The sequence below is a fragment of the Ursus arctos genome, unplaced genomic scaffold (assembly GCF_023065955.2).
Source record: "Ursus arctos isolate Adak ecotype North America unplaced genomic scaffold, UrsArc2.0 scaffold_23, whole genome shotgun sequence".
NCBI lineage: Eukaryota > Metazoa > Chordata > Mammalia > Carnivora > Ursidae > Ursus > Ursus arctos.
This window is the reverse complement of record NW_026622908.1, coordinates 46,248,519-46,266,626: the sequence shown is the minus strand read 5'-3', so window position 1 is coordinate 46,266,626 and position 18,108 is coordinate 46,248,519. Positions and strand designations below refer to the sequence as shown.

At 63.8% G+C, this 18,108-nt stretch overlaps 1 protein-coding gene across 3 annotated transcripts in view; it reads right to left on the bottom strand.

The window, feature by feature from the left end:
• Positions 1-1,083: 1,083 nt before the first annotated feature.
• OSBPL5 (oxysterol binding protein like 5) overlaps positions 1,084-18,108 on the bottom strand; it is a 55,155-nt gene continuing 38,130 nt past the window's right edge. For all 3 annotated transcript variants that reach the window (XM_048217416.2, XM_026482939.4, XM_057317212.1), the window contains 19 exons: positions 17,624-17,704; positions 17,244-17,345; positions 16,053-16,256; positions 15,289-15,373; positions 13,400-13,571; positions 13,003-13,198; positions 11,779-11,963; positions 11,046-11,127; positions 9,622-9,720; positions 9,166-9,262; positions 8,347-8,445; positions 6,539-6,636; positions 5,979-6,068; positions 5,749-5,885; positions 5,161-5,346; positions 4,828-4,954; positions 3,659-3,818; positions 2,998-3,109; positions 1,084-2,074 (listed from right to left, as the gene is read on the bottom strand). In XM_048217416.2, the coding sequence (XP_048073373.1) occupies positions 1,936-2,074; positions 2,998-3,109; positions 3,659-3,818; positions 4,828-4,954; positions 5,161-5,346; positions 5,749-5,885; positions 5,979-6,068; positions 6,539-6,636; positions 8,347-8,445; positions 9,166-9,262; positions 9,622-9,720; positions 11,046-11,127; positions 11,779-11,963; positions 13,003-13,198; positions 13,400-13,571; positions 15,289-15,373; positions 16,053-16,256; positions 17,244-17,345; positions 17,624-17,704 (2,451 nt within the window). In that variant the 3' untranslated portion in view covers positions 1,084-1,935. The remainder of the gene's footprint in view (positions 2,075-2,997; positions 3,110-3,658; positions 3,819-4,827; positions 4,955-5,160; positions 5,347-5,748; positions 5,886-5,978; positions 6,069-6,538; positions 6,637-8,346; positions 8,446-9,165; positions 9,263-9,621; positions 9,721-11,045; positions 11,128-11,778; positions 11,964-13,002; positions 13,199-13,399; positions 13,572-15,288; positions 15,374-16,052; positions 16,257-17,243; positions 17,346-17,623; positions 17,705-18,108) is intronic.

Sequence of the window (18,108 nt, the reverse complement as noted above, 5' to 3'; positions counted from 1 at the left end):
CACCCTCCCAGCCGAGGCTGGCACCGATGGCCTGGGAGCCAAGCCAGGCACATTTCAAGGGGGCCAGGAAGGGCAGTCCTGCGTAGGGGGATGGGAGGCACAGCCCTGGACACCTACATCACCCTAGAGTATCACCACGGTGTCTGTATACCCAAGCATTAACCCAGAGGACCCAGAAGTCACGTCCAGGTTTGTACTATGTCCGAGTGCTGCGTGACGCCCTTGAAACCACCCATCTGGGCATTGGACCAGCTGTTCCCGTGGGGTGATGCCCACCCATCCTTCTTTTCCTTGTTGAGTTAGAATAACTTTTGGCATACCAAGGGCATAAACATAATTCTGGAAGGGATTCTGAGGCTGCCGTGGGGCGCGGTGCTGGAGCTGGTGAGTTAGGCCACACGTGGGTGGATCCCTGAGAGGAGGTGGCCCCGAGTTTCCTCTCCAGAGCAACCAGCCCTGCTATCAAGACGCGCAAAGCTACGACCTCGAGGGCACCCATTCTCCAACAGTGGGTAGCCTCTACACGGGGGTCCAAAGCCAGTCTGGGGGCACCACCAGACTGGAGTCCTGTGTGCCCAAGGCAGGCACAGGACCTGGAGGGGCAGCACCCACCTGTCTCTTCCTCTGCCCAGTCTGTGCCCCACCCTGTCATGGAGGCCGGGGGCTGAGCCGGAGAGGCCCGGAGGGAGGGGGTGCCTGCATGCTGCCCTCCTGTCCTCCCCTGGATCCCTCCTCTCTGTCCTCAAGGCCTTGGGCCCCTCCTGAAAGCCCCCTGCTGGCATCCCATCTCTCCCTGGGAAGTTTCCAGAAGTCCCCCAGGAAGACAACCCAAGCGTGTGTGCCTATTTATTTCAAGGCATGGAGCACAGACACGTCCCCACGTTGCGAGGGGGCAGGGGGGGATAAGAACATGGACGCAAAATCTGGAAAATGGGACGGTGGGCCCCGATGGTGCCTCCCCCACATGGTTGAAGGCTCTGTATGTATCTGCATGGACATGTGCAGGTGCTCACATGTGCGCACACACGTACACACACGCACACACACGGCGGCACTTGACACAAACAGAGGCAAGACGCCAGATGCTGCTTGCAGCCTGCCTAAAATATTGCAATTGCGTTTATTAAAAAAGTGTAAAATGGGAAGACCGTGCATCAGTCCCAGCAAGGTGGCAAACCTGGGCTTCCCTGCCCCAGGGAATGCCGGGGCTCGGGAAGCCGCCCCTGCCGCCCCTGCCCACGCAAGCACACCTGCGCCCAGGTGTGCGTGCTCCCCTTGCCACGCCCGGGCTTTGAGAGGTGGGGTGGGTTCCACTGGTATGTATGGTGAGGGTCCCGCCCACACAGCACAGCGGCAGAATAAAATCCAAATGCTCTCTCCAGAGCAGCTCCATCTGCCCCAGAGTCTGAGGGAGGCCCGTCTCAGCGCGACTCGGGCAGTGTGGGCAGGCTGTCAGGAAGGACAGCCCGGTATGTCAGGATGGAGGCGGCTCTGGAACCTCTGGGACTCCTGGCTTGCCCCGCCAACGCTGCCTGCTCACCCCTGCTGGGGAATGACCGTGCAAAGCCTCGGCAGGCTGTCCACCCGCACCTCCGTCACTCCCTCAGGATAAGTGGATGCTGGACTGGTAATGAGCGGGCAAGTTGCCCTGGGGGCATGAGGCATGAGGAAAGCTGCATTTGGCTTTAGCATTAAGGCCGGCTCTGGGTGGAGGGTCCCACAGGGAAGGTCAGCACCTCCCCTAGAGGAGCCTGTGTGGCCCTCCAGGTCCCTCCTGCTGTCCTCCTGCCGCCGTGGGCCCCTCTGTCCACAGTGGCCATGCTTGCCGGCTCTCTCTGCCTCCCCTCGAACTGGCTGAAAGTGCTAGGTGCCTGGGAGGGAGGGCAGGGGCTGGCTGAGGTCTGCAGGCGATGCCCAAGCTGCCCCCTAAGGGTCTTATTTGAGGACGTAGTTAATGAGCAGCTGACACGCCAGGAACACGCAGAGCAGGAACCAGGAGCGGGGGCTCTGCAGGAGGCCTGGCGCCGGCACCTGCCTGGCCCTGGCCGTGGAGCTCAGCATGGCCGAGAGGTGCCTGCAAGGACAGGGGAGGACGGCGGCTGAGCCAGGCTGGGCCCACACAGGGCATGCATCCCTACCTTCAATGGACAGCTCATGCAGGGGCCTCACGGAACAGATTCCAGGGAAAGGGGTTCACGGCTGGGGTAGCTGGGCCTCTTGCAGCCTCTTTTCTACTCTTGCTACAACGGGCTGAGCCCCAAAAGGCCCATGTTGGCGTCCTGACCCCCAGTACCTCAGATGTGACTCTATTTGGAGACGGGATCTTTCATGAAGCGATTCAGTTAAAACGAGGTCATGGGAGTGGGCTCTAATCTAGTGCGACCGGGGTCCTTGGAGAGGGGATCAGGACACAGACACGCACGGGTGGACGACCCCATGAGGACCCAGGGAGAGCACGGCTGTCCACACACCCAAGGAGAAGAGGCCTTGGGAGAATCCGGCCCTGCCCACGCCTGCATCTTGGGCGTCGGCCTCCGGACCCCCATCTGTGAACTATCTTACGGCCACCCAGGACACTCGTACCCTCACCCTGGATTCTGGTAGCACTGTGTGTCTGCTGAAGCGTCTGGCTCCTCCGGCTCTCTGCTTCACGGCCAGCCTCCTCCGTGGTACCAGGGGGCTGACTCACTTTGACTCACCCGTGGCTCCTCCAGCCCATGCCTGGACTTCCGGGCCTTTGGCCACCGTGTTCTTGCACAGAGCTCAGGAGCTCCCAACCACCACCGGCTCATCCCGTTCAAGCAGGACCCTCTACAGCGTGGCACCCCCAACTCCCCCCTCCCCCCATCTGGCCTGCCCAGGGCAGAGCTGGGCGCCTTCCTCCTGTCCTCATGCCACCAGACCCTCTGCAGACCCTCCGGGTTCTAGCTCTGAATGACATTCCAGAAGCATGGCCTCCCTGGCCTCCGTGGTGCCCCGGCCTCAAGCGAGGCTTACCTGTGCAGCTCCTGCTGGGCCTCCCGAATTGACAGGATGGCCTCGTGAAGTGCCTGCAGTCGCCGTGCCTCCTTCCCACACCGAGGGCACGGGCTCTCGCTGCCTGGGACATCTGGCCACCAGTCACGGGACCCAGAGGACAGGGGATGGAGAGAGAATCAGACGAGCTGGCATGTCCAGGGAGCTGGCATGCGGGGTCCCGGCGTTGCGCCTGGCTCGGGCCCCTGCCCCACCTCTCGCGAGCCTTCAGGTGAAGCTAATAACACGGGAAGTCTAGGGGCAGGCATGGAGGGAACCCCCAAGCTCAGCTGGCCTCTAATAAGCCCTGGGAGACAGAAATGGCAAGGCGCAGTTCACACACTATAGAGACGGGGACAAAGTCCGGGAGCAGCAGGCATGCCCGTAAGGGCAATGGGAGGCAAAATCAGAGGGTCATACACAGACAGGTACTGTCTGGCCCTGCCCCTCACACTGCCCCTGCCAGGCAAAGGGGGCGCCGCACCCTCTGAGTGCAGGGCTGGGGACCTGGTCTGCCCCTGGGCTCAGGGAGGCCAGCTGGAGGACCCTGGGAGGATGGTCAAGGTGGGCCACACACCTGCCCAGGGAAGGCGCTTCTCTGACTCTTCCCCACCCTGCAGAGTAGCCGGCCCGGGGGGCTCACCGGGAATAAAGTCACCATCCTCCTCCTCCTCGTCCTCATCCTCGTCCTCCTCATCTGAGAGCTCTGGGCAGGACTCGGGTGTGGAGCTGCTTTCGGTGACCTGGCTGTGGCCAGAGGGCTGGTCGCTGGCCTTGCGGTGCCGCCGGTCTGGGCCAGGGCCCTGGAGAGAGATGGAACCACTGCAGCTGGGGGCACACCCAGGGCCACCGCAGCTGTGCCCGTGGGGACAGGGATGTGCCAGCCTCGAGGACAGGGTGGCTCTAGAGGACGAGGCTGTGGATGGTTCTGACTCGGGGGCCGTGACAGCTGGTCCCGGCCCACTCTGTGAGCTGACCACTAGGCCGCCCCCAGTGCCTAGGGGACCACTCCAGCGGGACCTCCGGGATTGGCTGACCTCTGGTAATTCCCCAGAGTACAGGAGTGGCTGAGGGGTGGCTGACTGGAGAGGCTGAGGGGGACCTGGGGGGGTATCCGGGTGGGCACCTGGGAGGGGGTGTGATGGCGGGCCTCTGGCCGTGTGCAGGGGAGGGAGCTGCGGGCACACAGAACCTGCGATGCGCGGGGGTTTGGGGCTGTCCCCTGGTGGCCTCTGCCCACGTGGCACCGGGGGGGACACTCCAGGCTTCCTCACAAGCTGCACCCTGGTCTGTCTCAGGAGACCTCGCACAGGCCTCCTGGAGCCTCCCCACTTTCCCTCCCTGCCTCTCCTCAGCATCCCTGCAAATGTGGGCTCCTCCTTCTCCTGCCTGAGCAAGCCCCCAGCTCCCTGAGCCTCAGCTTCTTCCTCTGCAGACTGGCATGGGGTGCTCTTCGCGTCACGGAGGGCGGCTCCAGGGAGCAGAGGGCTAGGAGCCAGCACACCCCTGCACGGCATCCCGCACCCCGGATGCCCTGTGCACACAGCCCCCCTGCAAAGCGCACCCCTTCATGGCGCCCCGTGCACGCAGCCTCTTGCAAATCCAGGCACCTCGGGTGCCATGCTGGGCAGGGCAGGACAGGGGATGAGGGGAACCAGAGGAGGCCCCGCTGGGAGGGGGTGAGTGGGGGGGAATCAAAGGGGGAGGGGCAGGCAGGAAGCGTGAGGGTGGGGGAGGCAGCCACACCTACAGCCTGACAGTCCCCTCCTGCTGCTGAGGTCGAGCCCAGGTAGGGACCCGGGAGGGGCTGACCTGGTGCCTAGGCCCCGGGCTGCCCAGGAAGGTGGTCTGGTGGGCCATGGTCTCCCGCCGCACGGTGTGCAAGACCCCGTCTTGCTCAAACTGGGCGATGTCCTTCAGAGGGTCCCAGGGGCTACGGCTGGAGGGTTCAGAGGACATCCGTTGGCAGGGCAGTGGCCCTTGTGGGGAGGTGGCCCCCTCTCGGCCCAGCCATGGCCAGAGCCCCCAGAGAGGACCTACTGCAGGGGCCGGCCAGTGGAGCCCCTACAGGAACCTCCCCGCCAATCACCCCTCCAGGGGAGGAGCCCCCCTGGGGGCAGTCGGCCCACCCCCTGCTGCACTCACTCCTCATGCCGGTAACGCCACTCCTGGGTGGTGGGGTCCAGCTGGAACAGCTGTGGTTTCCAGGGCATGAGGTTCTGCTGGCGCTCGCGGGTCCGCTGCCGCTGTGCCTCCTCCAGTGAAAACTTCTCCTGTGTGGCCTTGTGCTGGTCACCCTCGCCAATGGCCCTGGAGACGTGCTGCCAGAGCCTGGGAGCGGGGCACATGCTCTGAGTGGGTGACCTGGATGGTCCCACTCCTGGGCCCTGGAATGGGAGGCTTAGAGAGCAACCTCCACTTGGTTGCCTCTAGGGACAGGGAGCTCACTATCTCTTGGGGAACCTGTGTGTCTTAGAGCGCTAGTGATTTACCGTGAGGGGGTTCTCTCCGACCCTGAACTCATACTTGCCGTGGGCAGGGTACTCCCTGTGGAGACCCCAGGCCTCACTCCTCCGTCAGCTGCCCCAGCGGGACACGTCGGCTGTCATAGGGGGTCCCCTCTGGTCCCCCCTCCCTGCCAGGGACATCCCGGGACACGCTCGCCACGTGGAAACCCTGCCCAGCCACGCCAGGCCTGGGTCTGGGGGTCCCACGGGCACCGGCAGGCCTCACCTCTCCGACTCCAGCTCCGTCTGCTCCTCTAACAGCACGGTGTGCCGCTTCAGCCTCTGCCCGCGGACCTCCCTGCTCGGGTTCCAGAAGAGCTCCGTGCTTCCTCGGCCCTCCTCCTTGATGAACACTTCTCGGTCCTGCCCCAGACGACCCAGGCAGGGTCAGAGGTGTTGGCCCCGCGTCTGTCCCCGTGCCCGTGGGCCCGCCTGTCCCGGATGGCAGCCTCTTACCCAGTGCCCAGTGAGACGCGCCAGGACCTCCTCTCCTGATGTGATCTTCCCCGAGATCTGGTTGATGCTGGTGCTGCCCCCGAAGAAAGGCTGTGGGGACACCCCAAGATGGGCTGGTAAGGGGGCAGCAGCCTCCCCAGGACTCTGACGGCCCTCAGTGAGCCAGGGAGGAGGAGGCCCCTTTCTCACAAGGGTGCCAGCTCTCAGCCCCCGGGACGTGGGAGCCCAGCTAGGATGGGACCCAAAGCTGGAGGTTGCCACAGTCGCCCAATGCCTCAGCTTGAGCTCAAGGATGCAGGAGGCCTACTGGGGTCCTACCGGGGGCTTGTGCGCCCCATGGCGGGGAAGGGGTCTGGGCCTGTCCTGGCTCCGCTGTGTGGCCTACAGGAGCCCCTTCCTCTCTCTGGGCCCTGGCTATGCTACGGAGATGCCAAGAGCTGCCCCCTCCTGAGTGCATCTGCTCCGGAAACCATCCCTGGGGTGCGGAGGGGGCTCCTCCTTGGCCCGAGCCTACTCCCCTCAAGGCTTCCGGTGGCTGAGGGTGCTGCAGCCAGCACTACCTTGAGCTTGAATTCCAGCTCCGCTTGGAAGTTGGTCTTCTCACACTCGATGGTCACTCTACCGCCCAGCTCCATGGTCATAGAGCCATACAGGATCCCTGAAACACGGTCCCCTGCTCAGTCCTGGCACCGCGTCCCCACCCAGCAACGCTGACCCACCGAGGGGGCCAGTGTCGGACCCTGGGGGAGGCACAGGAGCCCCCGGGGGCAGAGTCTCTGGGATGGAGAGGAGCTGGTGGGGGGCAGGGCCACACCTGGTTCCTCAGTGACCCTCTGCCACCAGGGGATGGGATCTCTGCCCCCAGGACCTCTACTCCTCAGAGTTGCTCTGTCCAGGGAATGTCCCGCCCTTAGTGGGTTCCTTCCTCCCGGACACCCTTTCCAGGCTCCCAGGGGCCCCACCGCCCCCATGAGACGCTCATCACCCTTTGTCATTTGCTCTGCAGGTCGGGCCCAATATGGGCTCCTCTGTCTTCCCCACTCACTGCTGGGCCCAGGACCGGCCCAGCCTGTTTGTTTAAACTAATACGTACACTCTGTGTGTGTGTGTATAAAAGAGTACACTCATCTATTTATTAGAGAGCGAGCGAGCGAGAGCACACAAGCCGGGGGAGCTGCAGGCAGAAGGAGAAGCAGGCTCCCCGCTGAGCAGGGAGCCCAACATGGAGCTTGATCCCAGGACCCCAGGATCGTGACCTGAGCTAAAGGCAGACGCTTAACCGACTGAGCCACCCAGGTGCCCCAATACATATATTTTTTAATTAATGAAAGAAAGAACGAGTCTTCTGTTTCTTGCCATGCGGAGGACTTAATCTAATTAAAGAGAAGAGCTGTGTATATCATAAAACACTTGGACGTGTGGGATAAAATGAAAAGAAAAAGACAAGCCAAGGGAAACCTCAGAAGGGCTGGGAACGCCCCCAAATCCCGCCAGTGCGCAGGATGGCAGCCCCGTGCTCCTGCGTGCGGCTTGCCCTGGGAGCCGTGAGTGGGAGAGGCGGCTGGGGGGCAGGGGGTATGCCTGACTCTCCACTGGGGGCGGATCCCGAGAGAGAGAGAGAGAGAGAGAGAGAGAGAGAGAGAGAGATGCCAGCCTTCTCTGACTACACCTGCTTTTGTGGTTTCGACCTTTGGATCCAGGTAAATACTGCATTTCCATAATTATCTATGAAATGAAATTACAAAAGCAATTGCTAGGGAGCAAAAGGAAAATGCAACGCAAGGGAAGCGGGTGTCTGCCTGGTGGTGTGACAGTGGAGGGGAATCACTCCTGCTGACTTTACAAATCCCAGTGGGGCATGCTCAGGACGAAGCAGTCCCCAAAAGGAAACCGGGGCTGTTTTCAGCCGTGGCTCTCTTGGGGGGAGGGCTAGTTAGTGTCACTCTGGTGTGTGTGAAGTGGGTTAGGGAGAGTAACCACAGCCCAGAGCGGTATTGTTTACAAAGGGGCTTTCCCGAGGCAGGGGTGGGGGTGTGGGAGGCGGTTCAGCTACCAGACACCCGACACTTTGAATCGGATTGGAAATCTGTAAACTCAGGATCCATTTTAATCTTTAAAAAAAAAAAAGGTGCTTATCTTTCTTTTACTGGAAAGTTCTAGAAACAATGACAAAACCACTCTTAAGCGGATCTACCTTGCAATCTGTGACAGGAAGTGGGCCCCTCGGGTGAAAACATTTTGCTAGACAACCTGCGGCGAGTTCCGTTCCAGGCTAGAATGTCATCAGAGAGCCAGGGGGAACCCTCAACGTCCCGCTGAGGGCACCAGCCGGGGCTCTGCCCTCCTGGGGGGCGGGGGGGCCTCTCACCTTTGCAGTGGGCGTAGGGCATGGTGAGGGTATAGTCCTCTGCCCGGTTCAGGAAGGTGAGCGTGGCCCTGCCATCCAGCAGAGCTGACAGCGAGTTCCCTGCAGAGATGGGCCGGTGGGACCAGTGAGTGGACACGGACCCTTCAGGACCTGGGGGCCCACCCCCTAAGTCACGCAGTCTGAGCTCCCTTCTAGCAGCAGGTGCAAAGCGTCCCTGGTCCCTCCAGCTGGGTGACTGTGGGGCAGCTGGGCCTCCCACCTAACCTGTGGGTGACTTCACCTCCCCGAGACTCAGATTCTGGGAAAGCCGCCCCCCCACCCCCGGCCTAGGGCACACATGGCCCATCTCCCGGGGAGGGCTTCTCAGGCTGGCGGCTGCATGCAAACCCCCTCTGATTGTCACCCCCCCAGAGGGGGTACACCCCCCGTGGAACTTCTGTGGCCATGGAACTGTTCCACTCTGTGCTGACACAGGGACCACTAACCGCATATGGCCACGCAGCACATGTGATGTGGCCGGCCAACAGAGCAGCGGTGTCTTATTTTCCTGCCTTTTGATCCATCTAAAGAGCCATGCGTGGCTCGTGGCGCCGCACTGGGCAGCGCAGCTCCAGACGGTGCCTGTTCACGCAGGTTCTTGCCCACAAGTGGTGCCCACTGCGGCTCAGGGGTGGGGGCCCCCGGCTCTGCCTGACTCCGGGTCCCTGACCCGGAGAGGTGGGGAGGGAAATAAACCCGCCACTGCATGGCGAATTGTGGGGCCCAGTCCTCCCCGCATCTCCCCCAGGCCCCAGGAGAGCCCGGGGAGCCCCCCCTCACCGTAAAACCGGGACTTGGCGGTGATGCTGCCGCTAACGCAGAAGCCGTCCCTGCGGTTGCTGACGTGGAAGGCGGACACGGGAGGGTGGTGGGACACCTGCGGGCAGAGAGGCGCTCTGGACTGGCCCGGGGAGACGGGGGTCCGGCTCCCTGGTGAGAAGCCCCCCCCCCCCCCGCCCTACCATGTCCCTCCGGCCCTTCCCACTCTCACGCCTGCTGCCCAGGGAGGCAGACACTGAGTCGTGGGCCTGGTGGCGGTGTCTGCAGAGCACCCTGGGGAACGGGAGGCATGGCCCCCCGCCCCCCCGAGGAGACACTTGCTGCGGTAGCAGTGCTGTGCCTGCCTCTCCTGGGGGAATCCCGATGGGCGGATGGGGGACCACCCACAACGTGCACAGGGCTCAGACTGCCCGCCGCGGAGCCTGGCATCCAGCCGGGGGGCGGCGGGGGCCTTGCCTGCTCTGCTATGTAGAAAGTGTGGCTGTTGGTCTGGGGGTGGGGCCAGCAGCAGCGGAAGGTCTCCCCCAGGACGGGGTTGTAGGGCTTCTTGATCCCCTGCAACAACAAAAGGAAAGCTCATGTGAGGAACCGGGTGGGCCACGGACCCATGCGGGATGGGGTGTGGACCGAGGGGCAATGTGGGGGGCTGCCATAGCCCACACCCCCAGGTACCCACAGGGAGGTGGTCTCTAGATGGGAGGGCCTCGTTTGCCACCAGCACCGGGGGGCCGCACCTCACTTGTACTCTGGGGAGAACATGCTTTGCCCATGGTTCACATTCTGGGGGGCAGTCTATGAGATGTCCCATCCGGTTCTTGGCTCCCAGGAGGACCCGAGACCCTCCCCAGGTCGTGCTGTCCCTGGACTTTGCACAGACCTGGTGCACAACCCGTTTAAGGCCCCCAGTGGCTTCTACTGCCCATTTGATAAAATCCCAAATCCCGCAGGTCTGCTCTCCGCCTTCCTGCCTCCCCTTCAGCCCTGCTCACCACCTTTCTGATCCCCAAATGGCCCAAGTTCATCCCCATTGCAGGGCGAGCAAGCTCTCATCCAGGAGAGCCCTCCTCCTGGGGCTCAGACCCCCCAATCTGGTTGGAAGCAGCTGGCCGCCCCTTCATGCCACCCGCCAGACGTGTCATGTCCAGCTGTGTGTGTGTGTGCACACGCGCGTGCACGTACGCATGCGTTTCCCCCGGAGACGGGACTCCATGAGCGATCGATCGGTGCCTGCAGATGCCCTGGGAGGGACGCCTGCGGCCGCCCTGGTAAACCACATCTGCACTCAGACCTGCCATGTGACTCTGGGCCCCTCGCTCGCCTGCCCACCCCCACGCACACCTGGACCTCAGTTCCCCATGTGCACAGTGAAGTGGAAACAGAATGATGCTTTCACACTTGTGCTCCATGGAACCCCAGGGCGCCACGGCAGCCAGGGAAGGGGCGGGGCTGCAGGCTGCTCCTGTCACTAGCCACCCCCCAGCACCCTCTGCTCAGCAGAGCCTGAGTTGTAGGTTCTCAAAAAGGTTTCTATAACTACTAGCCACACCATGAAAACCACAGGTCCCAGGGGCCCCTCGAGGTGCAGGGTTGAGAGCCCCTTTCCTAGCACCACGGTGTGTGGTCGCTGTTTCTCAGAGGTGTGGAGGTCCCCCTTGGGCCCTGCAGGGAACCAGGACCACCCCTGTGGGCCTGGCCTGGCTAGCGGGTCCCTGGGTGGTCGGTCAGGGTGCTGCCCCCATCTCTGAGGACCGGGGGCCACAGCGGGGACCATCAGGGTCCTTCCAGGCCATGTGGGGTCGGGGTGGCCCCAGGCTCTCCGAGGGGCAGGGAGATACGGGGCTGGGCAGGGGGGTGACGACGTGCTGGGCCTCCCCTCTTACCTTGGGTTTCTTGTAGAAACCGGACAGGTACCACTGCAGCACCAGCTTGATGCGGCTATAGGCGTCCCCTTCCAGAGCAGCCCTGGGACAGCACAGGAGAACCCCTCACTCCAGGCCGGTCCCCGGCCACCTTCTTCCCAGTCCGCCTTCCATTCCGCCCTCCACCCACTGGTCACCTGGGCGCCTCCTGTCCTGCCCAGCCCCAGGTCAGTGGGGAGTTTCTCCCCCTCCCATAGGGACCCAGGTTTTCCATCTAACCAGAGTGCTGGGACACACCGGGCTTTGCTGGCTCAGGCCTGGCAGGGTGCCTCTGCCTCCAGGAAGGCCTCTGAGAGTTCCTACCCTTACCCAGCTCCTCTGTGCGGGCTCCTGAGCCTACAGCTCTCTCTCCAGCCTCTATGGCCTGCAGGTACAGCTTGAGGGCACTGAGGTCAGGGCCCAGAACTCAGGACACTAGAAAGTGCTGGGGGCTGCCCTGTACTCACCTTTGATGGCTGGGGGCCCTGACCTGACACGCAGCTGCCCCCCCTCCTGCCTCTCGACCAGCTCCTCCTGGGACTGGTCTTGCAGACTGGGCCCACTAGGAGGCTGAGCCGGCAGGACCGTGGACTGAGCTTAGCCTGAGGCCCTGGGGCCCCTCCAGAAACATCCGTGCGGGGGGGGGGGGCAGGGGCCGAGGGAGGCTGGGGTCTGTGGGTGCACATGGGTGCAAGGGGCACCCCTGCTCGCTCACCTGGACAGCAGGTCGGCGTGGTAGTAGTAGTCAGAGAGCTTGTCGAGGAAGGAGCGGGGCTCAAGGATGAACGTGGGCAGCACCACGCGGGACAGGTCCATGCCTGGCCGCAGCTGCTTCAGCAGGACCCACATCAGACTTTTGTTCTCTTCCGACACGGTCTCCACCTGGGACGCTTGGCCCAGCTGCTGGCAGAGGGGCTGCGGTCGGTCCCCCAGCTCCATGCTGCCGCTGGGAGCCGCCGGAGGTGGGGGGGATAGCGGCGGCTGACTCTGGCTGGAGGAGGCGCCCTTCTGTGGCCTGGCCCCCGTGGCCCAGACGCCTGTCTTGCCCTGTCTGACCCCTGGCCAGAGGGGCACGTATGGGCCTAGGCCGCTCCTGGAGGAGGGCTGGAGCTGGATTCGGGCCCAGGAGGTGGGAAGTGTCCGGGCTGCCCGTGCGCCCTTTCCTGCTCCCTAGACTTACTCCTTGCGATGGCCCCTGGGCACCTGCACTGTGGGCACCCCACCTTACAGAGGGGCCAGCTGACTTGCCCAGGTTCACACAGCCGGCCGAGGTGGGATGTGAACTCAGAGCTGTCTGTGTTTGTGGCATGACGGTAGCCACCCAGAGAAAAAATCAGTATCTGTCACCACCCTGCTGGGCTACCTTTGACAAGCTGTCTGCCTCTCTGCGTGGGCTTGCCTGTCCTGAGGTCTCCTGCCCGGCCTCCCCAGGTTCCCCTGTGGAGCCGAGCCTTGTCTGTGCTCAGCCTCTGTAGGGACCCTCGCGGGCATCATTTCCCCCCATCACGGTCCTGTCCCTACTCCAGCTGCCAGCCTCACGGTGCTGTCAGAGTTGAACTGTCCATCCAACTCCCATGTGTCCTGAACCCCCACCTGGCCCTTCTCCATGGCTACCTGGGACCAAGGCCTCCCGAGAGCAGCTCCCCCCAGTAGGCCCGGGGGCTTCTATCTCCACCCCTTGGCCTTCTAAAGGCCTCACCTGGACGCCAGGAGTGCCCGCCTGAACTGCCCCAGGGGTTTTCCCAACACTCTCAGCCAAGCCCTCACAGCCCACCCACACTCTCCAAGCTGTGGCCGTCCCCATCTGCTCCCCCAGCCCATGGGCGCTGCAAGCACCCCCCCCCCCCGGGGGCCAGCCAGGCTCTGTAGCCTCCAGCGCTTCGGGGAGGTGGGTGAAGTACAGGGCGACACCTGGTTCTCCAGGGCGGCGGGCTCTCACCTCCCCAAACTCCTCGTGGACCTGCTCCACGTACGTGGTCCCCCTTGGCACGGGGCCCTCCAGGGTCTCCGACTGGGCGCTCCCGCTCTCGTTGGTCTTCCCACTGTGGTCCTGGGTCTCATTATCCGACTCCTCTGCGTTCTCTCTCTCCGACTTGTCTGAGAAAGCATCGTTCTCCAGGGAGGACCCGTTCAGCCTGGAGGGGCAGATGGCGTCGTGGGTGCCCCCACCCCTGGGCAGTGAAGGAGCCAGACTCCTTGTTGCTTGGCCCCCCGCCCACATACAAGGAGACACCCCCGTGTTAGTCCCAGTGACAGCCAGGTCCTGGGGTCCCTGGCAGGCAGGAGACCTGGGCTTCTGGGAGGGGCCAACCCTTGCCCACCGCACCCCTGCTCACGGGCACAGGTCCTGGTCATGGATGGCAGCCGAAGCGGGCAGCCCACACAGCGAGGGGGGCGATGCGTCCGGCGAGGACCCGGGCTCCCCGTCGCGGCCCTGCCTGCACGTGCTGAGTCTCAGGAGGCTGGAGCAGCGCAGGGCCAGCTCCAGGGCGTCCAGCCAGCAGCGGCCTGTGGGGCAGCACGGGGTGAGCCCACTCCAAGCCCGGGGGCGCCCCTCCTCTGCCAGACACCCCTGTCCCTTCCCCTCCTCCTAGGTGTGCGCGGGCGTCAGTGTGTGGTGCGCAGACGTGAACAAGGACGGGGCCTAAGCTGGCAAGCCCTGATCAGGGAGAGACGCGTGCCTGGAGGAAGATGCCCTTCCGGGGATGCTCACGGCACTCCCTCAAGGTAACACCTTAGCGAGCCTCGGAGCCCGAATTCCACCCAGACACCTGCAGCTTCTGCGAGGGATTTGGGGAGGAGGGCCCCACCTCATGAGAACTGCCTGCCACCAGGTCTCAGGGGGCACAGGGGGCTCCCGCGGGCCTGGAGCACAGGCCCAGAGGGTGGATGGCAGGCTGGGGAGTGGGCTGGGGTGTCCCGGAGGGAGGGCAGGCCAGGGCCTCAGACAGGCAGCTCCAAAGGGTGGAGAGTGGAGGGACCCGGAGGGCAGTGGGCAGACCCAGAGGCAGAGTCGGTCGAATCCTCCCATCCCTGCTGTTCCTGGTGAGGGCTGCCAGGGGGTTCGACCAGCACCACCTCCATTTGGTGGGGGTGTTAGCAGCTGTGGGGACACGTGTCCACCAAGGTGCCCCCCTGATGTCCCGGTGTGATTACTAACATGGCCCTTCCACTCACAGGGGCATTTGCCCCATTAAGTGTTCTTCTGGGGAGCGTGGCTGGGGCCTGGCACGGGGAGGCAAGGGTTTGCAGGGATGGTGGCCCTAGTTCTAGAGGGTTTCGCTGCAGGCCCAGCCTGGGCTGAACATTTGTGGGGGCAGAGGAGGGGGTGACAGGAGCAGCCCCTGCAGGACTCCGCAGAGCAGGGCATGCTTTGTGGTTGCCATGAAGGACTAGACACCCTGAATGCTCTGCGTCCTTTGAAGCCCATTCCAAGGCCTCTCCCCATCCTCCAGGAAGCCCACCCTCATACCCACAGGGGCTGTGGGCCCTTCCTTCCTGCTCATGGCCCCCCAGTCCATCAGGGACCCAGCTCATGCCTCAGCCCCATGGGCCTCGTCTGACAGCTGCTTTTCTCTCCCCCCAGACTGCGGGCTCCGTGAGAGTGTGACCAGTCCCTCCGGAGTGTGAAAGTGGCATGTGTCTACCACGGGGTGGTGTGGCACCAGCAGGCGGGCCACCAGCCCCGGGGGCTCTGGGCCCTGAAGGCCTGGAAGGAGGCAGCTGCATTTACCCGGAGCAGCCACCGGAGGGCGCTCCAACAGCATGCGCTGCATCTGGGAGTCGGGGAGACTCGGATCCCCATCCAGGCCGTGGCTCTTCCGTGCCGGCAGGTGGGGGGGGTGCCCGTTTTGTCACGCGTTACACGTGGATGGTAAGGATAGAACCAACCCATTCAGTGGTGCCCAGCGAGCGCTTGGTGCACAGGAGCTGTGATCCGGCGACTTTAAATCGGGTCATGGGATTGTCCTAACAACTGGGGAGCTGGGCACTATTGTTCACGTTTTACTTTGGGGAAACTGAGGCTCGGGGAGGTACGAGCGAGTCGAGTGGCAGGCCTGCCTGGCCCGGGCCCAGTCTTGTCCCTTGGCATCTGGCCGCCTCCTTCTCGGGGGGCAGTGGGAGGGCCTGAACAGCGGCCACGGGCACCTGGTGTGCAAGTTAGCCGGGGTGCCCATGTCGCGCGGGGTCACCGGGGAGCCCTGCAAGGCAGGTGGGGACTCACCGTCTGACTCAGAGGCGGCCCTGAAGATCAGGTAGCTGCTGGGGAGGGGCTGCGTGATGGAACCCACACTCTCGCCCTTGGGGCCCTGGGGAGACAGACCTGGTGTCACCTGGGAGGGACACCCAGGGACAGCTGGACACACAGGTCACGTGGCCTCATGCACACCCACACTGACACACACACGGCCGCAGGCGCCCAGGTGGGGTCAGGCGGCCGGCAGCGAGAGAGGAGAACGAGCGCCTGGCTCCGTCCACGGCTCTCCAGCTCTGAGCTCCCTGTTTGGAGGTGGCCAGACTCAGCACACGCACATTCACGGTAACCAGTCAAATTCAAATCTCAGAGCAAGAATACAGCTTTGTACAGAAGTATAGCCCACGCAGTATTGGGACATACTTATATAAAAAAGAACTATTAGGTGTGTGTCTGAAATCCTAATGGAACTGGACATTCTGGATGTCATCTGGTAGCCTGACCCCCGTTGGTCGTGGGCTGGGCAGCTCCCAGTTAGGAGGCTGGGTCGGGGAAGTCTGGGCTGGGAGCAGCTGCTCACACGGCCCCATTCCTCAGCCCCACTGAGCACTCCCCCTGGAGGGCCAGGGACCACATCTGATCCCCAGCCACCCAGAGAGCCCCCCCAGGGCCCCCAGCCGCTGGCTGGTGATGGGCCCATTGGGAACCCGGAGATTCCCCTCCTGGCCGCCCCCCAGTGCCTGTCTCCCATGGGGTGTCCCGCCAGGCCCCACTCCTGCCCCGCCACCACGTACCTTCACGGCCCAGACGGACTGGTCCAGCGGGTGGAAGAGCTTGAAGCAGAAGCCGTCCTTCTTGGAGGGCCGCTCGATGAGCTCGCAGCAGTGCAGCAGGACCGTGCCCACCCACTGGCCCACCTTGGGCGTCTTGTAGATGAGCAGCACCCCCGGCTTCAGCACACACCACAGTTTGGTCCAGCTCTTCAGGGTCCCCCGGATCTGCGGGGAGGGCGCCGCTGTCGGGGAGGCCCACACCCCGGGGGCACCTGGACAGTTTGGGGGGGCGGCGCTGGGCGGCGGGCAGAGTCCTCCTCCAGCTTGTACGAGGAGAGCATAAGTGAGAGCGACAGAGGGAGGCTTCGAGGCCAGGGTCGAGGCCCTCCTGGGGTCCCGGGAGGAGCCAGCCAGAGAGTGACCGTTGTCAGCTCTGTAACTCGTGGAACTTGTCATTTCTTTTCTCATTCCAAAGAAACACTCACTTGCGTACCTCACTTTTTATTCATAATTTTGTGGGGGGAGAAAAGGAGCCCAGGTCCCAGGCAGACGGCCACGAGGGCCCAGGTCCTCGGCAGATGACCAGCTGCGGAAAGGCCTGTCCTGTTGGCCCTCTGAGGCAACCCCAGGATTCGGCAGCTCTCCCTCCACCACTACGGTGTGGAGACAAGTCCCCGGGGCTCAGTGAGGTCTGAACACGGGCCTCTGACCCCAACCCGAGAAGCCAGAGTGCAGCCTCCCCTCCTCTCTGCCCCAGCCCAGGGCTCCGCGCACATCCTGGGACCCCCATCTGCAGGCCAGGGCCCCCACCTCAGCTGGATATGGGGTCTCTGCAGATTTAAGGGGGTGAAGATGGGGCCACATTGAGTGGGGTGACATTTGGACACACACACAGGGGCCACGGGAAGGCAGAGGCTGGAGGGGTGCGTCCAGCAGCCCGGGGAGCCTGGAGCCCCTAGAAGCTGGGGGAGCAGGGAGGGTCCTCCTCTAGAGCCTCTGGGGGCCTGGGGCCCTGCCCCCAGCTTGATCTCAGGTGCTGAGCTGCAGAACTGGGAGGGAGGGGATTCCTATCTTGAAGCCCCCAGCCCGTGGTCCTATGTTAGGGCCGCTGCAGGACTGACACAGATCATAGTCCCAAACATGCCGAACTGCCTCCTGAGTGGCTGTGGAGGTGGCCACGGCCGGGACACCACACCAGCCTGCCCCGCCTACCTTGAGGCTGTCAGCCATGATGACCACGCTGGGGTCCGTCAGGGCACTGAACAGCTGCCTTGTGGCTCGCTTCTTCTCCTGCCGGTAGTTCTCCTTCTGGGCCTGGACCCCGGGCACCCAGCGGGCGGGTCAAGGGACAAGGCCCTGGCTGGCCCCCGCCTCAGCTCCTCCCACCCGCCAGCGCCCCCATGGTCCGGCCCGGGAGGGGGGCGAGGACAGGGGCAGGGAGAGGAGAGGAGAGGAGAGGAATTGGGGGGGCCTGGGAGGTGGCCAGGACGTGGTCTGCCCCCTCCCTTTGGCAGGCGGGGGCATGGTGACCTCACTGGCCCATTCCCCCAGCACATGACAAACTTGTGTCCCCTTTTTGGGCCCGTGCCCACCTTGAGAGCTTCCTTCCTGGTGACCTTGGCTGTTGGGGACACACATTCCTTGTCAGACCCATTGTACAGTCTGTACTCTGCCTGTGGGGGGGGGGGTGCAGAACAGGCATCAGCATGCGGTCTGGGGCTGCAGGGGGCTGGGGGGCGGCCAGGTGGGCCTGAGGTCCGAGAAAGGTGCTCCTGTCCCTCACGGCGCGACACCCTCTGTTCGGCTCACCAGCAAAGCCGGGAGTTGGGGGTACAGAGATGGAGGGCTCGGGGTAGCCAAGGACAGCATGTGGGCGGGAGCTCAGAGGTGCCCCGAAGCGTCCACCCAGCCATCGCCCTGTGCCCAGCCTCTGGGCGGGGGGCCACATGTGCGGTGCGGACTCCCATCCCCGGTACCCTGGGAGCTGCTGAGCGTAGGCCCGGGCACCCTCCGGAGCCTGCCCACGGCAGCGGGGAGGCAGGTGCACCGAGGAGGAGGCTTGGCCCCCCAGGCCCGC